General features: G+C 44.0%; 1 protein-coding gene across 1 annotated transcript; it reads right to left on the bottom strand.

Moving 5' to 3' along the window:
* Positions 1-12,254: 12,254 nt before the first annotated feature.
* On the bottom strand, positions 12,255-23,687 carry LOC147897221 (uncharacterized). Its single transcript, XM_087381730.1, has 2 exons — positions 23,461-23,687; positions 12,255-12,739 (listed from the first exon to the last, which is right to left on the bottom strand). Exons 1-2 carry the CDS (start codon positions 23,552-23,554, stop codon positions 12,606-12,608), a joined length of 228 nt encoding a protein of 75 aa, XP_087237856.1. The 5' UTR covers positions 23,555-23,687; the 3' UTR covers positions 12,255-12,605.
* Positions 23,688-24,029: the final 342 nt, after the last annotated feature.

The following is a 24,029-nucleotide window of genomic DNA, read 5'->3' on the forward strand; positions in this document are numbered from 1 at the left end:
GGCATTGACTTCCTATGTATGATCATAAACTCACTAGTCAGGATTGCTATCGTTTTGTTGAGGAAGTGAGTTCCTTGATCGGCGACTAACTCCAATGGACATCTGAACCGCGTAATGACTTTTTCATATAAGAATTTGGCGGTGGATCTTGCATCGGCCTTCATCGTGGCTCTTCCTTCTACCCATTGGTGAAGTAATCGATGGCCAGGATGATCTATCTGGCCCCGGTCCCCTTAGCTGCTTGGCTTATGGGACCAATGAAATTGATGCCCCATTTTTAAAAGGGTTGATCGGTCAAGATTCTGGTCAAGGGCATCATGTATGCCTTGTGTGGAATTTGGATACGCTAGCAGGGGTCACATCGTTAGATGAATTTAGCCGCGTCTCCGAAGAGTGTCAGCCACCAAAGATCAACTTGTAGCACTTTACATGTTGTAACATCAGCAACGAAATGACCTCCTGCAATTCTTGATTGGGCTTCTTCAAGCACATCAATGTATTCGTGTTTGCACATGCATCTTTGCAAGATGCCATCCTTGCCCATGCAGTATAGTTGGCTGACTATCAGTTGATATGGCGATGTCCCGTTAATCAGTTTATAGGCTCTATCCTTCTTAAGGTCTTGGCCTAAGGGTGATCCGTTGGCCAAGTAGTGGCCGATTTTGGCAGCCCATTTGGGAATGATGTCGAGGAAGAAGAGAGAAGCATCAAGGAGATCATCTTCTACTCCCGTCGGGGCTTCACCCTTCAGGATCCTTGATAGGTGGTCGGCCAGGGCATGGGTTTTTTCTTTATGTATAGCGACTATGAAGTTGAGCTCTAGAAGGATCAGTATCCACCTAGTGATGCATCCAGTCATGCAAGGTTTGTAGTGCAATGCTTGATGGTCAACAAAGAAGACAAACTTGTTAGCCAACAAGTAGTGCCTGAACTTCTTGAGTGCATAGACCATGGCAAGACCTTCCCTCTCGGTGGTAGTGTAGTTAACCTTGGCCTTGTTTAGTTGGCAGCTCGCAAAGTATATCGGGTAATCTAAATTATGCTCCACGGGTTGGGCTAACACACATCCAATGTCAAAGTTGGAGGCATCAATATGGACATGGAATATTAAATTCCAATCAGGTGACCTCAACATTGGTGCGGTGGCTGGAGCTAGTTTGAGGGTTTCAAAGGACGTTTGGCATTCCTCAGTCCACTCAAAGGATACTAGCAGTTTGTATAATGGGTGGGCTATGTTTGCATAGAACAAGATGAATCTCCTGTCATAGCCCGTGTGGCCAGTAAATAGTTGGACTCCCTTAGCATTGGTGGGGGGCAGTAACTCCAAGATGAGTTTGATTTTATTATGGTCCGTAGAGATTCCATTCTGAAACACGATGTGGCCTAAGATGACACCATGTTTGACCCAAAACTGGCACTTAAGAGGATTGAGGGATATGCAGTGTAAGTGGCATTTCTTGAGGACAAGCCTAAGGTACTTCAAGTGGAACTGTGAAGTTGAACTCTAGAAGGATTAGTATCCACCTAGTGATGCATCCAGTCATGCAAGGTTCGTTGACCAAGTAGTGCAATGCTTGATGGTCAACAAAGAAGACAAACTTGTTAGCCAACAAGTAGTGCATGAACTTCTTGAGTGCATAGACCATGGTGAGACCTTCCCTCTCGGTGGTAGTGTAGTTAACCTTGGCCTTGTTTAGTTGGCGACTCGCAAAGTATACCGAGTAATCTAAATTATGCTCCATGGGTTGGGCTAACACAGATCCGATGTCAAAGTTGGAGGCATCAATATGGACATGGAATATTAAATTCCAATCGGGTGACCTCAACATTGGTGCAGTGGCTAGAGCTAGTTTAAGGGTTTCAAAGGACGTTTGGCATTCTTCATTCCACTCAAAGGATACTAGCAGTTTGTATAATGGGCGGGCTATGTTCGCATAGAACAAGATAAATCTCTTGTAATAGCCCGTGTGGCCAGTAAATAGTTGGACTCCCTTAGCATTGGTGGGGGGCAGTAACTCCAAGATGAGTTTGATTTTATTATGATCCATAGAGATTCCATTCTGAAACACTATGTGGCCCAAGATGACACCATGTTTGACCCAAAACTGGCACTTAAGAGGATTGAGGGATATGCGGTATAAGTGGCATTTCTTGAGGACAAGCATGAGGTACTTCAGGTGGAACTATGAAGTTGAACTCTAGAAGGATTAGTATCCACCTAGTGATGCATCCAGTCATGCAAGGTTTGTTGAGCAAGTAGTGCAATGCTTGATGGTCAACAAAGAAGACAAACTTGTTAGCCAACAAGTAGTGCCTAAACTTCTTGAGTGCATAGACCATGGCAAGACCTTCCCTCTCAGTGGTAGTGTAGTTAACCTTGGCCTTGTTTAGTTGAAGTTGAACTGTAGAAGGATCAATATCCACCTAGTGATGCATCTAGTCATGCAGGGTTTGTTGACCAAGTAGTGCACAACGACTGTGAAGTTGAACTCTAGAAGGATCAGTATCCACCTAGTGATGCATCTAGTCATGCAAAGTTTGTAGTGGTCAACAAAGAAGACAAACTTGTTAGCCAACAAGTAGTGCATGAACTTCTTGAGTGCATAGACCATGGCGAGACCTTCCCTCTCGATGGTAGTGTAGTTAACCTTGGCCTTGTTTAGTTGGCGGCTCGCAAAGTATACCGGGTAATCTAAATTATGCTCCACCGGTTGGGCTAACACACATCCGATGTCAAAGTTGGAGGCATCAATATGGACATGGAATATTAAATTCCTCAACACTGGTGCAGTGGCTAGAGCTAGTTTGAGGGTTTCAAAGGATGTTTGTCATTCCTCATTCCACTCAAAGGATACTGGTAGTTTGTATAATGGGCAGGCTATGTTCGCATAGAACAAGATGAATCTCCTATAATAGCCTGTGTGGCTAAGTAAATCATTGGACTCCTTTGGTGGGTGGTAGTAACTCCAAGATGAGTTTGATTTTATGGTCCATAGAGATTCCATTCTGGGACACTATGTGGCCCAGGATGACACCAAGTTTGACCAAAACTAGCACTTAAGAGGATTGAGGGATATGCGGTATAAGTGGCATTTCTTGAGGATGAGCCTGAGGTACTTCAGGTGGTCATCCCACTTCGAGTTCACGTAGATGTCATCTAAGAAGACTTCCACAAAGTCTCTCAAGTACTCTTTGAATACCGTGATCATCATCCGTTGGCAGGTAGTAGGGGCATTGGTTAATCCAAATATCATCACCCTGGCTGCATACACACCCCATTCGGTTGTGAAGGTGGTCTTATGTTGATCTTGTGGGGAATTGACACTTGGTTGTAACCTGAAAATCCGTTTAGGAAGCTATACGCTTCCTTTTCGGCTACCCTTTCTAAAACATGTTCCGTGAATGGCAAGGGGTAGTGGTCACATCTCATGGCAGCATTAACCTTTTTCAAATACATGCATACTCTAATTTTTCCATTTTTCTTTAGGACTATCATGATGGGTGATACCTAGTCCGTATGCTCAATCTCATAAATGAATCCTGCATCTATGAGTTTCTGGATTTCTTCCCACTATGAGTGCATATTTACGATTCATAGGGTAGGGGCATTGACGTACCGGTCTATCGTCTAGCATGGGAATTGTGTGCTGCACTACTGCGGCTACTGCGGCAGGCACTCCTTTCATGTCAGTGTACTTCCAAACCATGCAGTCCTTGTGCTTTTTTGAATCTTTAGTAAGTTTCAAACTTTGTTCCATGGGAGTGGCTGCAATCTTGCAATCTGCCATATGAAACTTCTTCAAGAGACTATCAACATACTTGAGCTGACTCATAGAGGTGTTGTCTAAATCTCTCCACAACTCAATACCAAGACAATAGTGCATAAGTCCAAGATCTTTCATGTCAAACTCTGCAAAGATAAGTCTTGTTTTAGATCTTTTATAAAGCTATCCTTGCTTCCTGTCACAATCAGATCATCTACGTACAAAAGTGCAATAGTAATGTCTTCCTCTTGAACTTTGTAGTAGAGAGTATGATCTACATTGGATTTCATGTATCCGAGATCAGCAAAATACTTGTTGATTTTGTTGTACCAACTTCTGGGTTCTTGCTTTAAGCCGTAGAAACTTTTCTTGAGATGGCAAACCTTATTCTCCTTCCTTGGTTCAACATAACCTACTGGTTGTTGCATGTAGACTTCCTCATCTAGATAATAATTGAGAATCTATCTTTGCTACTGGAGCATAAGTCTCATCATAACCCTGACCATATTGCTGTGCAAATCATTTTGCAACTAGTCTGGCTTTGTATCTTTGGATACTGCCATCTAGATTGTATTTCACTTTGTATACCCATTTGTTTGCTATGGCCTTCTTTCCTGGTGGAAGGTCGCGTAATTCCCAAGTATTATTTTTATACAAAGCATCTATTTCTTCATTCATAGTAGTTTGCCATTCTGGCTTGTATACTGTGTCTTCGAAGTACATTGGCTCTTCTATAGCCATGATGGTAGTCATAAGAGCATAGTTGGTGGTTTTTACCTGAATTGCTTTGCCTTTCTGAGTATATGTCAATCTGGTTGGTGGTCTGCTTTCCCTAGTAGACCGTCTGAGCTGCTGTGGCTCTACTTGAGGTGTTGCTATGGCTCTACTTGGGGTGTTACTGGCAATTCTTACTCTTCTTCATCAACCTTTTTTGTAGATGACTATGAAATCGGTGCATCTATCTCTTGTGTATTTGAGGTATTCCATTCTGATTCCCATCAAAGATTACATCTCTGGGGATAATGACCTTGAGATTGATGGCATCATACAACTTGTATGCTTTGCTTTTTTCACTGTAGCCAACCATGATGCATTTGCCTGACTTCGCATCCAATTTCCTGCAACGATCGTCATGTATGTGGGCATATGCTATGAAACCAAATATGCGGAGATGCCCAATGTGTGGCTTGTGTCCAGTGAATGCTTCATAAGGTGCCATACCCTGTATTGGTTTGGTAGAAAGCCGATTAAGCAAGTAGTTTGCTATGGCTATTGCTTCTGCCCAATACTGATTCGAAAGATGCTTCTCACTAAGCGTTGCTCTAGCACTGTCTACTAAAGTCCCATTGTTCCTTTTAGCTCTTGCATTCTACTGAGGAGTATCTACACAAGTGAATTGTCTTCGAATGCCGTGACTTATGCAAAAGTTCATGAATGATAAAGACATGTATTCACCTCCTCTATCTAATCTCATGACTTTGATCTTTTTACCTGTCTAGTTTTCTACCATGGCTTTGAATTCTTGAAATCTAGAAAACACTTCAGTTTTCTCTTTCAGAAAGTAGACCCAACAATATCTGTTGTAGTCGTCGATGAAAGTCAAGTAGTAAAGTGAACCATTGATGCTGCGGATCTAGGCATAACCCCATGCATCACTATGTATCAAATCAAGAATACCTCATTCTCAAGAGGTACTTCTGCCAAAGTTGGTTTGCTTTTTTTGCTGAAGCAGCGTGCTTTGCAAACTTTTCCAAGAAATTGTAGCTTTGGAATCCCTATTGCAATATTCTGATTCCTGAGATCTAGCAAGCTCTTGAAATTGACATGACCATATCTCTTGTGCCATGTTGCAGATAGTGGCATCTGTTGCGGGTGGCTGAGCTAACATGGCATGCTTATTTGGTACTGTAGCTAGCATTCTGTATAAGTGTCCTTCCTTGACACCTTTTCCTACTAGAGCTGAAATCTTTTGGATTTGTCTCTAATAGTGCATTCATCTCCGCCAAAGATGACTCGGTAGTTGTGTTCCATCATTTAACCTACTAACAAGAGGTTCTTCCTGAGCTTTGGAACATAGAGTACATCTTTCACCAATCCTTTCGTACCACTGAAATTATCCCGCCAAACTTCACAACCATCTACCTCCTCTCAACCAAAGTGACTACATGCATTTTTAGTTCAGAGTGATAGCTTCGAGGAGGAATCAATGCATGAAATGGAAGCAAAAAAGGTACCAATGTAGCCCTAGTCACATCTGCCTACATGACCATTGATCAGGGCCGAGTCCTTAGAGCTTCTGTGGCCACCTCCATCAACTTATGCACTTCCCAATGATGCAAAAGCTTTCCTAGAGCAAAGGGACTTGGATGCTTGCTCAAGCACCTACAATCTCTGAAGGAAACTCCTACCATGACCACATACATCCAAGAATTTCTCCACTCTTATCTCTCTAGGGATGCATAGGCTAGCAAATATGGCACCATCACTGTAAATCAGAGTCCACACAATATTATATAGTCAATAGTACAATGATCCAAAGGGCCTTCTCACTCCCAAATAAGGGGGCAAATACCCCTCAAGGCCTGCCGATGCCAAATTCCGAGAAATTCAATCTCTCCTTGCTAAGGGCACCAAGTTCCATAGGGATGGAATACTAACTCGCACAATGATCGACCCTAGACTCAAGGAAGCAACTACATTAATATCTACAATCTTGGGGGTCAAGTGTGGCAAGAACCACTCCCTTCCATGTCACACATTTGTTTCGCTCAGTAGGTCGTTGAAACAAGACTAGATCCAGCATTTGGTTATCTTCTCACAAAGAAACTCAATGGTTCATCTGCCCAAAAATGTAAAATTCCCCACTTATTAGCAGTAATCATTAGTAAAGAGGTGCAAGAAAAGGAAATGACTCTACCCCTATCATCACCACAACCACTTGAGGATCTAAACATCCTCTTGTCACCCATGTGGGAGCCATCACAATCTTCACCTCATGACGCATTGCCCAATGAGAATGCCTTAGAAGAACTACCTATGATGGAGGTAAAAAATGAGGAATCCTCCCCCCAAGAGATGCTATAGCTCGGTGCACTATTGTAACCAATAGATCTCCATCAACAACAGCAGTAGAAAGAGCTAGAGGCTACATCAGTACAAGCCCCACCCATCAACATCATGCCAGTAAATGAGCCACAAGGGGATCTAGTGCAAGATAAACAATATGACTACTGCACCCAAGTGTTAGACCTACCAAAACGGAGCAACCCCTGGCCAATACTGCAAAGTCATTAGGATGGATGTATGGGCACCTATTGTATCAACGCTTTTGCCAAACCTCATCACCGTCTAACATCCTCCATTATCAAGTCAACCAGAGGCTTCAGATGTCAAAACTATTCAATAATTTGGCTAAGGAGGAGCATGCTGGAGAATTGGAACGACAAACTGTAGCAGACATCCAAGACCGATTCCACGAAAACTCAATAGAGGTCACGGTACTTCGGGCCCAAAGAGGGCCCAAATAGCTATACAAAGAGGTTGAAGAAGTGCGAATGAACCAAGCTCTCCAAGCTTTGGAGAAAACAATGCAAGATATGACTTCCAACCTCCACTAGAGCCAAATATAGCTGACAATAGCACTTCACACTACGAAAATCCTACAAACCTCCGATGGCCACTTAGCCTCAATACATACTCAACAAACGGAGGAACTTGTACAACCTCATCTCACTCTGATCCAAAAAAATAAATTGCCAAGAAAATCTTATAGAGATGCAACAATCTTTGGCGACATGCACTTTCAACGTTGAGGAGCTTACAAGGGAATGCCAACTACTAAAAGGCCAACTTGCCACGAGTACAGATGCAACCCCACTGCTCAAGCTCAAGTTTTGGACCAATGGTCAAATACCAATGAAGCAATTCCTCAACAAGGACAAGTCACCTTGTAGATGAAAAAGCTTAAGGTTGCATGCTTAAGGGTGCATACACATCCATCTACCATAAGTATAAGGAAAAGTCTGATGATCTACACGCCCACAACGTAACCATCGCAAAGCTTGAACTCATATTGCTAGTGCAAACTAATGAGTCTATGGATGACACAACAAATAAAGTCCCACTATAGTAGTACATGACCTTGTTGTACTAAGAGCTTTCTACAAGCAAAAGAGCATCTCAAAGCATGTGCACTCATCGAATGGAAACAGCTTTAAGTCAAGATCATATATGCTCATCCAAACATAAAATGGGAATGTTCCATTGGGGAAAACTCTGCACAAAATTTTCCAAGACTTGTCAAAAGATGAAAAAAATATCTTCTGCATGTCCACATATGCCAAGTTTACTGCACTCTAGACGGATGCTTTCAAAGCATATGTATGCCTTATGGACAGTCCTCCCCCCTCACATCATTGGTGGTTTGTTGCCGTTGCTACAAAGCGATCACTCTTATCCAGGGGATGACATAACCAACATCCTACCCTTGTAGCAGCTGATGATCCCATCTCACCAAGAAAAAGAGTTGTCAGAGGATGACATGGCCTATCTTACATCTAGCTTGCCATATCTAACCATTTTCTATGCCAATCTCATAACCTCATTTTCCCTTGCCGCAACAATCTCTTAACCTTTCCTGAGCTCTAGGAAAATCTCTACTCCCTTCACTGTCTCTTTGCTCATGCCTCTCACCACTTCCAACTCACCCAACAGTTGCAAACCTACCAGCCCCTCACTCCTAACTTCTTCCCTACCCTTGCTAATCCTACCCCTGAGGATTACCAAGTTGCTCAATTCATTTGCCCAGTTCTTCCTCCCCTCCCCTTATATATCCCTCCCACAAATAACACTCTTCCATATTATTCCCCCATGTCCCTAGATTCTCTCCATACACCACCATCACCTCCGACCCTATCAGCAGCAACAATGGAGCCGATCTTTGATTTTGAATATTAAGATCCAAATAATCTAAATCGCACTCCCATGCCAGATTTCAATGATTGGTATGATTATGATGTAATACCACTTCCAAGTTACCCCATTACGGATTTCTGCAACAAATATCTAGACCTTCCTTCTCTCCCACTCCTATGCCTCCACTAAACCTGTACCCTCTTAGATTAGTTCATCAACCCTTGACCTCCATGATCTATGAGGGAGACGAGTTCTCCACCATGTACTCTATTCTCCTGGATCGCCCTTCTAACCTTGATCCCCCTTCTAGCCTCAAACTCCCTTTCAAACCCTGGAATCTCCTTTTAAACCCTGAAGCCTCCTTCTGAATCCTAAAACTCTTTCTCAACCTTAAACCCCCAATGAAGGCAAAAACCTTCCTTCCCCCAACCATGTTGATGAGTGTTCCTTTCACACAAGCATGCACAATGTTTGCTTCCCACACTTGATCATACGTCTCACGTATACTACAACGACACTGATATATCTGTAGGTGACAAAAAGCCTCAAAACCTTGCATACCTTGCTCACCTTGGGGAAGCCATGGGATAGGACTAGCATATCTATATTCTATTTGTGCAATGCAACCTCCTGATGGGAAGGCAACATACTCCACCTACAAATATCATTGTCAATGCAACCTTGTGATAGGGGAGCTTACCAAACTTTTGGGGGTTTAAGCTAGGATGAATATTCAAAGAATGACTCATACACAACAGACTCAACCTCACCCGTGACTTCTAACTAGACATCATCTCAACCCTGCACTTAATTTGGGAGCAAGGTAATGGCAAATCTAGAAAGAATTCTAAATGACATGCACGAATATGCAAGCATGGCCTACAAATGCTTTGCTCATTATTCAAAGAATCCATTGGTTGTATAGCCCACCAAACTAACTGTTAGAACCTACTTCCATGCTACCTTGCCAATGAGCTAAAACCCTATTAATAAGTAGTCTGCTCCCCTATTTGAGAGCGACCCCGAGATATTATGAGGTTTGCGGCCCAGAGCGACCTTGGGAAATCATGAGGTTTGTGGCCCAGAGCGACCCTGGAAAATCGTGAGGTTTGTACACCCCCCTAAAAACCGATTGCTTTAAACCATGCCTGAGACAATGATTTTATATGGATTTTTAAAGAATATTAAAATGCCATTTTCCTCTAAATCCATGTAGATAAGTACGTAGTATGAGAGAGAGAGAGAGAGAGAGAGAGAGAGAGAGAGAGAGAGATTTCATTTTTCATGCTTATCCCCAACCACAAAAAAGTAAAAACGTGACAAATCGCTTCTAGCAAAAATGATGAACGTTTCTAACAAAAGGTTTTCCCAAAATGCGTGACAAATCGTTTCTAGCAAAAATAATATACCTACATGAATCCAAGAACATTCCCAAACTCATCCTCTAAAAACACAACATAGTGCAGTTTCAATCTCATGATAGTCACTCACAAGGTTGAAAACCATAAACTCCATCATGCATAGCAAGGACTAGCTACTATGACATCCCCACTGACGTCATCAGCGCCCAACAGTGGGTGTAGACCATAGTATAAAAATATGCTCTCACACATACAAATCCACACACCCACACATACTTGAGCATCCATTTATACAAAGTCTTCGTACTGAGTTTCTGTCGACACTCCGAAGGTGAAGGGCAGACTCAGCCATGATGAAGGCTAGCACTAAAGGAGAAGGCTAATCAAAAGGTAGTCCAAAATCTCTTCATTCAAGCTACAACTGCTTGTGAAGTCTAAACATTTTCATTTTAGTCTCTCCCCAACGAGCATCTAAATCTAAATCTAGCTGATAGGGCAACGCACCATTTAAGATGAAAAAATAATTATCACAATACCAACAAGCCACAACTTGGACGAAAACTTCACAAGGTGAAATTTGCATGTCCGCTAATACAGCAGAAGCATATACCTAGATGAATCCAGGAACATTCCCAAACTCATCATTCCCAAACTCATCCTCTAAAAACACAACATAGTGCAATTTCAATCTCATGATAGTCACTCACAAGGTTGAAAACGATGATAGTTTCTAGCAAAAATGATGAATCGTTTCTAACAAAAGGTTTTCCCAAAATGCAACTCTTGGGTTTGTCCTTCATGACATTTCAGCCCTTGTGCCATATTGAAGCGATTGGGGCTTTTGGAAGCACAGGCTGGCTATCTTTTCTGATACCCTTTCCATTTTGGGCCATTCCTCTCTCTTTTCCCTCATCTTGATTTAATCATTTATTATGTGTATGTGTGCGCATTGTGCACTGCACACACGTGCATGTTGCTTGAACAATCAAAGAAAGAAAGAAAGAAAGTCATATTAACACTATAGCAGCCCTTACAAGCCTATGGGACGAAGACGACTAAGGGTCTCTGGGTTTAGATTTGAAATCTCTAATTAAATGCCAATCCAAAGCTTTGCGTACTTTAGTAAGTTCAATATTCCTTTTTTTTACCTGAGTCAAAGTAAGCTTCTCAGATATTCATACCCGCGTACCCTTCAGCTTGTTTGTCTGGTGAAAAATCTTTTTTCTTCCTACTCTCTCATTGACATAGACTTGTAGATGTCTTCCCTTTCTCGAGATACAACTAATGTCATTTGCATCCCATCCAACTTGTGCTATCTCCTTGAGGCTTGTGATTCTCAAGTTGCCCTCATAACATTCTCCTATGTATGTGTAAGCTCAGGAGTACATGCAGTTCATTTTCTACCTCGCTTGGGGGGCAAATTTTGCAGTCATGTTCATCTCTAGGGATCCTGGGTCTCTATATAATTGAGACTTTATTTATTATTATGCAGTATTTTTTACATTGTGTATTATGCTTTTTACATGTATAAACAAGAGGAAACTCCTATAAACAATACGAAATATTTATGTTCAAAACCTACCAAACATGTTTCACGAAACATTTCTGGTAACACTAATTACACAAACATTCAATTTCAAAAATATGTAAGCCAAGACACGGGATCTAGAGTCTTAGAGCATACGCTGGCTGAATCCCACAAGATATGAATAAATAACATTTGCTCATCTCCATGAATAACAATAAATCCTGTTCCTCTTCCCTCTGGAGGACTTGCTTCAAAGGGAAAACTATTAGCAAGCTACAATATAAAAGTATAAGGAATAATGGCCGGCACAAAAGATAGCATGAGCCTGAAATAAAACCATGAACGCACAGTCAAACTACTAGACCAAGGCTGGCTGTTTATCAGTATGTACTCGCCTTATGAAAGGAAAAGAGAGCCACTTACCTTATTCGGTGAAGATCAGCTGGTTCTACTTGCTATAGACAACTATTTTTTCTTTCAACTATAACAACACAAAACGTAGAAGACAGGCCTGATTGTCCTGTGATTGAATGCATTCCGAGGAATAAGTCCTAGGTATTATGCCACACTAATCTTGACAATATGAATTAAGAAGCACAAGCAAACTTGGCATAGGCAACCTCCTTCCGAATGCAAATTCATCTAACAAGCCTATTCGCAAAAAGAGAGTGTGAACCAATCAAGATGTCAGAAACCCACAATAATATCATTGGGCAAGGTACTCCATACCAAGAGAAATCAACTAACAGCTCAAGACACGCTACTCGTAAGAACCCAGAACTACTACACTTTTTGGCACTAAGTTCACCATTCCATGCCTTCAAAGAAGCACTACACAAATATGAATGTGCCAGAGTTGATAGCTATTAAATCCAGCTTGAGCAATTGAAGGCACAAATTGCCTCGAGAAAATAATAGTTAAAAGGAGTAATATTATTTGGAGAGTAAAAATGCCTGGAGGGCAGAAACATCCATGTCCTTGTGCTTGCAAAATAATTTTCTTCAAAACCAAGCAAACATCCACATCATTTCACAATTTCATGTCTTGTAGAAGTTCTGACGTGAAATAGGATTCATGACAACTGGTGGACCAGCCACACGAGGCCAGTTTCTCATTTTCCTGTCAGTCTCCTCTTGCCACTCTTTTGTCTGGATTGTTCTTGGAACCATACCTGTAACCATGCAGTGTCTTTACTAACATTTCCATCTTCGAATTCAGATCAGACACTCATTTTGGCTTACAACACTGTGCAAGAGATAAATATAAAAGGATACGGACAGAAACGACACTTCCATTAAAGGGAAAACTGCAAATAACAGAGGCCACAGAGAGCATCGAAATCACTCAAATGAGTGTGGAGAGATGTGACACCAACACACACAATCACAGTAATGGAGGCAAATGTAAACAAGGATGGTATACGTAGGAACTCTTTAAAACAGCATATCGAATGAAGGACCTTGCTCTCACAAAGGATATACTATGGACCGACACTAGGGCTGAAAAAGAGGGCCTTTCAACTTCACCAAGGAGACGGCTCCCGTGATAATGTTTCCACGTGCGGTAAGCATGAACTAGCTATTAGCGCCACTATGCATGGGCATAATTTTGCAAATGCAATCCAACAAAAACAATTCTGTCCTGATGATCCTTCCAGCTTCATGATCCACTACTCAAGCTCATTAGGAACCCAAGTATCCCCTCTTCGAACTTAAGTACCACGATTCCACTTGAGTGAGAGTCTGAATGGAACTGGTCATGAGAGTAACTGAACTTTGTAGTGCCTTGATGTGTTCTCAACCAATTGAGAATGATTCAAAGAGACCGAACCAAACCTGGCATCCAGATTGGTCGTGAATTCTTTGAATGCATCTTTCGTGACCAAATCATCATACAATCCTTGATCATCTCTGCCCTGAAGGTCCATGTCCTGGTCCACACCTTGGACTTCAGCTTGCGAAGAGTGATTCACATCAGCCATGATGATATCGTGGGAATTGTGCGTCCCGAGAAGCAGGTGGGAGAGGAAAGGCTGAGATTCGCTGCCTAAGATAGCAAGCTGGAATTCAGTCGGGAAGAGTGAGTAGATGCGTCAGAAAGAGACCTTGGGCTGAGAATAAGCGCATAAGTGTGTAATCAAACACTCAGGGTAAGAGAAGTGGCAAATCGCAGGAAAGCTGCAGCAAGAGAAGCTGTCATCCTTGACTAGGAGCGATGGGAGCTTGCAGAGTTCCGAGGAGTAGGGTGTTGTGAATTGTTGGCAGGTCCATGGCACACCAAGGAGAAGAGCCAGCAATTTGCTGGCCATAAGATGCTTTTAGAGCTTTGCTTTTTGGAAAACGCTTTTGGGAGCTTTAATTGGAGAGAGAACTTTTTTGGAAAGCCACGCTTTCCAAAATACCAGGAGCTTTTGGAAAAACCAGCATATTTCCAAAAAGCGAAATTAATTTTTTAAAGCTTTTGGAAGCTTTCCTAGAGCTAGAAGCTTGGACCAGCAGCCTTAAAACCCCTACCCTACCTTGTCTAGAGCCCACACAGCATATCTTCATTGCGAACTAGCAAAAAGGGATTTTCTCAACGCACAGCCTACAGCTTAGTTGCGAAAGGGTATTCTCAGCAAAAAATGTATAGATTGATGATAAAACCTTTGCCCCCACTTCCAACGTGATGACCATCAGATCTCTTGTTTCATTGGCTACTCATTTTGAGTGGTAAGTACATTACTTGGGCATCAAAACAGCCTTTCTCGATTGTATGAAGAAGTGTATGTGAGCCAACCTGTTGGTTTTAGGGTGCTTGGTCAAGAAGACAAAGTATGTAAGCTGCATAAGGTAGTTTATGGGCTCAAACATGTAGGCTATGGCAAGCAATGAAAGATCAAAAATGAAGGAGAGAAGACAAAAAACGAGATGCTGTAATGAATTGCTGCAAAACTAAGAGTGGAGGCTCTCAAGAGATAGCCAACATAACAAAACCCTAGGGCTAAGTGTCCTAAGTGTACTAACTATACCAATTGACCTAACTGAATGTAATTAGGCCTACAAGGCACATAAATGGCACTTATGGATAGCCCATAGAATGGCCTACAAACCCCCTCCATGGTATGGGCTGAAGGATCCTAGACATGGCTCAGGATACCTGAATGTCTAATGTCATGGTTACACATGTTCATCCTATAGGGATATAGCAACCTATGACTGTACAGAGTACAACATCAAGTCACAAAAGGTACTAAGTTTAAAGCTTGCCGAAAATCTTGAAACTTAGGTCGGGTAGAGACTTCGTAAAAAGATATGCCAAGTTGTCTTCAGTGGGAAAATAAGACAAATGAATATCACCTGCTGATAATCTCTCTCTCACATAGTAATAGTGAACCTCAATATGCTTTGTGGAAGCATGGAAAACTGCATTCCGTGCAACAGCCAAAGCACTCTGACTATTAGTGAAGATGACGGTAGGAGCAGTCTGACATGCATAAAGATCTGCAAGTAACTTCTAGAGCCAAACACACGCTCTGTACTCAGCTTCACAGCTAGAAGTAGCAACTTTACTTTGCTTCTTGCTGAACCAAGAAATGCATGAAGTACCAAGCTTGAAACAGTTGCCACTATGTGACACACGGGTGTCCGAACAGCCAGCCCAATCACTATTAGTGAATCCCTGCATAATAAGTAAAGAATCAACCTCATAGAGGAGGCCCAAATGCTGAGTGCCTTTGAGCTACCTGAAGACACGCTTCACAGCCTGCTAATGGTGCGTAGAGGGGCTATGCATATATCTGCTCAACTATGAGATAGCAAACTGAAGATCGGGTCTTGTATGGCATAAGTAAATCAAACAACCAACAACCTACTGATAGAGAGTGACATCACATGCACTGCTGCCATCCTCAGAAGAGAAGTGAAAACCAGGCTCTAATGGTGTGGATACTGGCTTGCAATCCTCAAACTGGAAACGTTGCAAAAGCTGTCAAATATACTTGGATTGTGATATCAAAATGCCCCCCTCACTGTTAGAAAACAGAAGGAAAGATCTAACCTCCAGCCAAGATCTCTCCCGCTCTAGCAACACTCAACTTAGATAACTGATCACAGATACAATACTCACTCAGAGAAAACTTAGACAGAGAGAGAATATATTCATCCACCGGATGGTGGGCAGAAAACTGGCTCCAGGGGAGCAATACAAAACTCAGCCAAGTGCTGAGGCAAACTGAAGGAACTCTCTCTGTCAGAAGATACCAGATCTGAGTGCACAGCACAGCCTATAACTGAGGCTTTCTGTCCTGCACTGGATGCCAGAATAGAGAGAAGTGTGGGCCTTTTATAGGCACTGCCCAGGCCTTCTGGTCTGGCCGACCAGCAGGGTCGGTTCCCTGACTGGTGACCGACCAGAACAGTCTGGAAAACCGACCAGGGTCGGCCCTGGTCGGTGGCCCTGGTTGGGCCGACTGGCCCTGCCACAGGCCCCTATAAAAGGGTGCCCTGTGCAGCCAGTCCATGCTTCTAGGGAGGCAAAGGGCCCCCCCCAAATCTCTGCTGTTTGCAGACAGCAGCCAGCCCATGTGCTGGTTGCCAACTCTGTTTGCCTGGGTCTCTCTTTCCCATCCCTCCTTACTCTCACTGCCCCTTGTCCCCACAAAACGGGGGCTCACACGTGGGTACAGTGAGTCTCTAACATGCATAAAGATCTGCAAGTAACTTCTGGAGCCAAACACACACTCTGTACTCAGCTTCACAGCTAGAAGTAGCAACTGTACTTTGCTTCTTGCTGAACCAAGAAATGCATGAAGTACCAAGCTTGAAACAGTTGCCACTATGTGACACACGGGTGTCCGAACAGCCAGCCCAATCACTATTAGTGAATCCCTGCATAATAAGTAAAGAATCAACCTCATAGAGGAGGCCCAAATGCTGAGTGCCTTTGAGATACCTGAAGACACGCTTCACAGCTTGCTAATGGTGCGTAGAGGGGCTATGCATATATCTGCTCAACTATGAGACAGCAAACTGAAGATCGGGTCTTGTATGGCATAAGTAAATCAAACAACCAACAACCTACTGATAGAGAGTGACATCACATGCACTGCTGCCATCCTTAGAAGAGAAGTGAAAACCAGGCTCTAATGGTGTGGATACTGGCTTGCAATCCTCAAACTGGAAACGTTGCAAAAGCTGTCAAATATACTTGGATTGTGATATCAAAATGCCCCCCTCACTGCTAGCAAATTGAATGCCCAAATAGTGATTCAAAAGACCAAGAGCAAACATAGCAAATGTCTTCTGCAAGTCAAGCTTAAAAGCTGCAATTTTCTCAGCATGTGTCCAAGTCACAAGCATGTCATCCACATAGAGCACTAAAATCAGCAAATCTGTCCCACTCTTGCAGTTGTAAAGGGTAGCCTCAGTAGGTCCGTTTTAAAAGCCAAGTGTGAGCCAATGAGCATGTATTTGGAATACCAAGCCCGAGGTGCCTGCTTCAATCCATAGAGGGCTTTCTTTAAGCGGCATACCTTGCTTTTAGAACCTTCAACCTCAAAGCCATGAGGTTGGGAAACATAGACCTCTTCCTACAAATGCCCATGAAGGAAAGTTGTGTTTATATCATGTACTTCCCAATGAAAGTGGGCAGCAAAGGCAATAACAATGCGAATAGTAGTGATCTTGGAAGTGGGGGCAAAAGTTTCCTCAAAGTCAATACCTTGTTGCTAAGCATAGCCCTTAGAAACAACACAGGCTTTGTAACTGTCCACTGAACCATCAGCTTCCCGTTTAATCTTATAATCCCACTTAGTTCCAATGAAATTCTTGCCAGGAGGCAAGTCACATAACTCCCAAGTGTTATTCTGATGGATAGAATCCAATTCAGCTTGCATAGCCTTCAACCAACAATCATTCTGAAAGGCATCCTTATGGCATAAGGGCTCTTCATTGCATGCTGTAGCAACAATGCACAAGCAATGGAATTAGCATGCTCTTTCCGGACAGCTGCTCTAGTATGAGCTGGCACAGGAGTATCCTATTGGCTGTCTTTTAATGTGTCAAGAAGCCAACGGGGGACCTTTCTGGGCTCCTACATTTTAGATCGTTCTTGGTCAAGAGCCCTGCGCATAATGTCCTAATCAAGCTGAGCTATGGTAAAATGGGTCATATGGTTAAAGACTGCTATAAAAAGCAGAATGACATCATGACTGGAAAATTGCAGCAAGGCATATCAGGCTAGAAATGAGGCTGAATATCATGCTGCACATGTGACTATAAATGACCAACAGATGGAGCAGGAGCAACCTCAAATGTGAGATCATCATGAGCATCTGACGGAAACAAAGGCATCAAGCTATCAAAGAGATTTGAGGCATCAACAACTGGCTGTTTTTGACAGTCTAGCAAAGGCATAGTGGAGGATTCATCAAATACAACATCCCTATTGACCAAAACACTTGCCCATGCAGGGCTGGTAAAGCTTGTAGCCCTTGCTCTCTAAGCTATACCCAATAAAAATGCATTTGACAGCTTTATCATCCAACTTGGTACGTGTCGGTGAAGGCACATGGGCATATACCAAGCATCCAAAAGTCCTCATGTGAGAAATCTTGGGCTTATGTCCTGTGCAAGCCTCATAGGGTGTGGTGGCCTTCAATGACTTTGTGGGACATCTGTTCAAAATGCAATTAGCGCACATAATGGCATCCAACCACAACTTGTTAGATAAGTGCTTGCCTTTCAACATACACCTAGCCATCTCCATCACTCATCTATTCTTGCGCTCAGCCACAGGATTTTGTTGAGGAGTGTAAGGCACGGTGCACTGATGATGAATGCCACGTGAGGCCAAAAAACAGCAAACTCCTTTGACATATATTCACACCCTTTGTCTGTATTAAGGTGAGCAATTTTCAGCCCACTCTCATTCTCAGCCAAGGCAATAAAATGCGCGAAGCATGTAGAAACTTCAGATTTGGATTTCAATGCAAAAATCCAAGTATACCTGGTAAAGTCATTAATGAATGTGACAAAATAATAGAATCCCCCAAGAGCTGAAATCCGCATGGGTCCACAAACATCACTATGAACCAAATAAAGCTTGCGTGAGGCACCAACTATCCCATCCTTGTGAATTACAAACGGTGCATCTTACCAAGCAAACAAGGCTCACAAACATGCTTGAAAGACATGCATTTTGGGAAGATAAACTACCATACCATCCTTATGTAAAACTTCACCAAAGCCCCAAAGTTGAGGTGTCCAAGCCTCTCATGCCACAAATGGGTATTGGCCATGGTAGAGGAATCAACAACAAAGGCATTTGCATATGCAAGGCCGGCATCTTCCCATCAAGTCTATATACAATCCTCTAGTCAATGTCTTAGTCGAGACCATGGTAAAGGCATATGTAGCATCATACATTGCACACCAAACACCATAAAAAAGAACCTGACAGCCACAAGTAGCTATGGCTGAAATAGAGATAAGGTTCTTGCGAATGCCTGGAACATAAAGCACATTCTCTAGAGTGACAAGACCACCAGAAACAGAGGTAAGAGCAAGTTGCCCAACGCCTTTTACTGTATATGATACATTATAGGCACATGTGACGGTCCTCCCCTTAGATGCATGCTCAAGTGAGCTGAATAACTTGTTGCACGAAGTAATGTGCTTGCTAGCACCACTATCAAAGAACCAGGCATCGTATACATCAGAAACTGTCACAAGCATCATGAACATCAGGATTATAGTGACATGTAAGCAAGAAATCCCAATGCTAGTCTTGTGCGAAATTAGCTAGCTCATGACCAAACTCTTTCTTCTTCTTTTCAGATGCAATTCTCTTCCTGCATTCAGAGATATCATGCCCAAGTTCATGCAATAGTTGCATCTCTTCTACTTCTTGTTACCCCTTGAAGAAGAGGCACCATGGGAGTGACCAGCATGTGAATGAGGGGGTTTACCAATCAAAACTTTGCATTTGCCTTTGTTTTTATGCTGGGAAGCAAAGATCACTAGCCATAGAAGCATTGCGATTGGCATGGCTTTGTTCCTCCTGACGGAGAAGAGCATGTGAAGTGCAGTGGAAATGAACAGAAGAGAGAGAGAGAGATAGCACGCCTCACACACATTGAGACGGAGAGAAAGGATAGAGGCACACAAGAACTGCAAGTGATCTCTGGAGAAAACCCCGCTACATCTAGGAGAAAACCTCGAAAACAACGGGCAGCTCGAGAGCTCAGAACACACAGCTCAACAGCCAAAGGATGGGAGTACTACCAGGTCCTCCAAGAGATGATGCACTGCTGCTCCATAAGATGAGAAATGAGGGGGAGAGGGGAGGCACATATATAGCCCAGCCCCTCCCCTCCCCCTTCCCCTAGTTGGCCAGCCTAGGGGGGCACCGACCAGCCAGCTCATGAGGGCGGACCCTCTACCCTAAATGCCGACCCCTACAGCCTGCTATATAGGGCTGTACAGGTCCTAAATGAGGGCACACACCTTCCCAAAACCGGGGCTATAGCCAGCCAAGGTGGCCGACCTACAGGTTGGCCCACCCACTGCTCTACAGCCCACAAATAGGGGCTCATAGAAGGCGCCTGAGGGCAGCAGAGTGAGACACCTGCTCACACAACCTTGCACCCTCCCGGGCTACCTCTGTGGCCTGCATGACATCACATGAGGCACTAGAAGGCAAGACTAACCTACTCTCACGAGGGCGGGCACACCCACAACAAAGGCCCTCACTCTCTACCCTAGCCTCACTCACTGGGCGGGCACACCCAGAATCAAGGCCCTCTCTTTCTAAGGTGACATTAGGAGATGTTGACCTCCAACACCCCCTCTCAGCTCCTGGATGGAACAGAGAGGCCAGGGAGCTGGATGTGCCGCTGGAACAACTGGAGGAATCTGTTGGAATGGTCACCTCCCCATCTGTAAGCCCCCATATGAAGAGAGCATAGGGGAGGTAGACCAAGGCATGATTAGTATGCTACATGGGCAGCACAAAGCAGACCTTGTGCAGGAAAGATGGTGGGGTCATGTAGCCCTGGATCTCACCTGGCAAGACAGAACTTCAGAGCAGGCATACAGCCTGCAACAGGGCCCTGTGAAGGGCACGATGACATCAGCAGAGTACAGCCCACTGTACTGGGCTGTACGGAGGCTTATTGGATGGAGAACGGACTGCTGGAAGCCTGACAGAAGGCGGGATCTGCAGTGGCCAAAGGCACCTGCATGGCAGGACCTTTGGGCCTTGTATGGAGCCTGCAACAGGTCGGGAACAGGGCCAGCAGGTGAGCAGAGAGCCTGGGCCTATGTCGGGCTGCCACGTGCCCAGGCGGGTCTGAAGAAAAGCCCCGAACCAGGTCGGTTTTACAGACTTGGGGGGGGGGGGGGGGGGGCTGTCTGGTCGGCCCAATTCAGGGCCCCTTGGGCCTATAAAAGAGGAGGCATTTGGCCTCATAACATATCTTCAGGAGCAGCAAACCTGCAGCAGACAGGAGCAGCAGTTAGGGCATTTTTGGACCTACTCCTGACACCAACGGAAGAGACACCCACTTCTCTGTTTCTTGGATCGGAGCGTTCATGCCTCCATTTGTGACATAAACCAAGCAGGCGACTCTCATGTTGTGTGTCCACAACTTGGTAGCCACACCATTGCATCGCATTTCGGAAAACGTGGTAGAAATCTCAGACATGAGGTCATGGCAGGTGCGGTCTACAAGATTTGAAACCAAAAAATGGAGGAATTCGCTAGAGGAAGCTAGACAGGATTCGAGGGCACCAACTTTCTTGATAAAGCTGATAATATCTGTGTTGATTACTTTCTTCCCGCAGCTCCTCTCTGTAAGCCTCTTCATCAACAACATCGCAATAGAATCTGGAGAAGAGCAAGGGACCGATTGGCTTGATAGTGATCAGCTTGGCTGGAGCAGCAATGCACTTGTGAACGGAAGGCCTGAGATTCATAAGAGAGCACCATCTTGTTGGAGCTGTGCTATTTGCTTATGATAGCAATAGACACAACATGGAGTTCTTTGACAAGGTGCAGAAGATCGAACTCACTGAGAATGGTTTCCATAGGAAATTTATCTCACAATGATTTGTCAGGGTCCTTGAAAACAATGTATGGGTCAAGGATTTAGTGGGTGGAAAAGAAAGCACATTTCCTTTCCCGACACTTCCGCTGCAAGGCCATGCTTGTAATGCGGCTGGCAATATAAATGGCTGGTATGTTTGTAATGAGAATGAGATCCACGGAGGTAGAAAAACCAGTGTCCCGATTCCATTAGACTTTGTGAAGAATGCATCACTTTTGGAACTCTCTGGAACTATGGGCAAGATGTGTCAAAATGGCGGCTTCGAGTGCAGCCTCATGCAGATAGCAAGTTCCCTTCTGCATCTGCATCAGCAATATAAAATTCATTTCACTTTTCTTCGAATCCAAGGCGTTGAATCTTGGAAACACCCATGCAACATATCTCCAAAGACATATCATTGGCATAGTAGTGTTTGTGTGGGTTTTTGCCCTTGATTGGAGAGCACCGTCTTGGGGGTACTGTGCCCTGGGTAGTCCCCCAAAAATGCATTGTAGCTTTTTTTTTCAGGGGGATCTCTCTTAAGTGGGGGTGACACAGTTGTGGATCTTAGTCCCACGGCCTCTAAGTTGAGTCCAAGTGCCCTGCTTGAGTATGAATATATGACCATGTAGCCATGCTTGCATTTCCTAATCCTTTGCGCTATGCGTATGTATCTTTAAATTGCGTTCTACTCTAAGCCTCTGAGCTCATTGGTAGGGTAGGGCATGCCATGTCCTCACTTATGACTGCAGGGGGATACAAGCCTTGGTATGAGTATCTGGTAGGGACCTCCAATTCTGGTAAAGATGGAAATCTAGCATAGTAAGGATTGAAAAGATGGAACAACATGTGGGACCCGAGGAAGGAAGATTGGCTATCTGTAGATCAGCTAAAAGAGTTCTCCCTCGTTCATGACCTCTCAATATAGAATTGAGTACTAATGGATGGTCGGGAGGTTGGCATGCCCTCACAGACTCTCAGCTATTAGGATAAAGACCGTAGTGGGAGACAGCCCCATCTTGAGATGCCTTGGTGTATGGCCTCTTACTGATAACGAGTGCAGATGGGTTCATCGGTTCACAAGGCTGTGGAAAGGGTGCTGCTCTCCTGACTTTGCTTCCTGCAATGAACATTGGCTGCCTCTCCTGAATAGAATTCGTAACTGGGACTGCTATTGAAGTCTGAAGCTGCCGTATTGGGATAAAGAGCTTAGTGGGAGAAACAGGCCCACAGATTCTAATGCATTGGCTGCCTGTCCTGAATAGAATTGGTAAGTGGACGTACAGATACTAGATGTCCAGTTTGTTTGATTGCTATTGAGTCTATCATGCATACGTTCTGGAGCTGTCATATTGTACTTCTAGTCCGGGGGATTGTACAGAAAGCTGTTTAGGCCATCTTCTGGAAACATTGCTTTGCCTGGTGATGATACCTTTGGTTTCAACCCTTGAATCTGGTTTTTCCGGAACTACAATGCCTTTCCCGTGTGCAAGTTTACTTAGGTGATGGCGAAGGTAGGTTTGCTGAAAGGTTCGCTTTCAAGCGTTCTTGGCTGACCATCCGCACTTTTTGGGTTTTTTTAACGATAAAGGTATGGCCACGTGTAATGACGCGTGTACGACAAGAACGTATATATTCACTACAAACTTCCGGTTTCGAGCAGTCGCCGAAGCCTGAAATACACTAAACCTAGCTGGTAGAATGGAGAACTGAGACCCGTACCAAACAAGCCTTAGAGGATCAGGACGCCGCTCAAAGGTGTGGCGTCCGCCACTTGCCCCAGAATGAAAGCGAAAATAGAAAGCGCATGTTGATTGAGAAAGTACCTCCGAAAATCTTCCGGTTCCGGGTGAGATCCCAGAACAAGTAAGAGATGGCACACGATCCCGCGATGGAAGAGAGCACGACCTTCGCAGACATGGCGATGGCGATGGCGATGGCGATGGCGGTCACTTGAGAGACCCTTCACAATGCACTTACGAAAGGATGCATGAACCCTACCCTGTCTTTGTGAAGGGGATGACCCCTGTCCTTGGGAATGCTTAGCTGAGTCAGCTGCCACCTCCTAGGGTATATAAAATCGCACTTAGCCTCCCATTGGAGAGCTTACTTGGCTGCCAACACGGACCACCGAAAAAATCGCTTTTTTCTGGACATACTAGAAGGTTTTGACCGTCGTCCAGAGGGGGCCAAAATCCTCCATGTAAGAGAGGGCCCAAAGAACATGTCAAAGATGATTGAGTTTTGTGGACTCTTGAACCTTACTAGGTCAAAGTCTAGCATTGAGATGTTGTGGCCACATTGATTGTAGTCCATTAGTTCTCTCTCTCTCTCTCTCTCTCTCTCTCTCTCTCTCTCTCTCATCAACCCCACTCCAAAGAAAGTTCCTTATAGG

Source organism: Dipteris shenzhenensis, chromosome 11 (assembly GCF_047967505.1).
Source record: "Dipteris shenzhenensis isolate YYH24624 ecotype China chromosome 11, Dip_SZ_1.0, whole genome shotgun sequence".
In the NCBI taxonomy this organism is placed as follows: domain Eukaryota; kingdom Viridiplantae; phylum Streptophyta; class Polypodiopsida; order Gleicheniales; family Dipteridaceae; genus Dipteris; species Dipteris shenzhenensis.

Coding starts and splice junctions, on each gene's coding strand:
- LOC147897221 (XM_087381730.1), bottom strand. CDS start 23,554: ATGTCTGCGAAGGTCGTGCTCTCTTCCATCGCGGGATCGTGTGCCATC. Junction 12,740..23,460: donor GAACCGGAAGATTTTCGGAG/GTACTTTCTCAA, acceptor GCATGGTTACAG/GTATGGTTCCAAGAACAATC.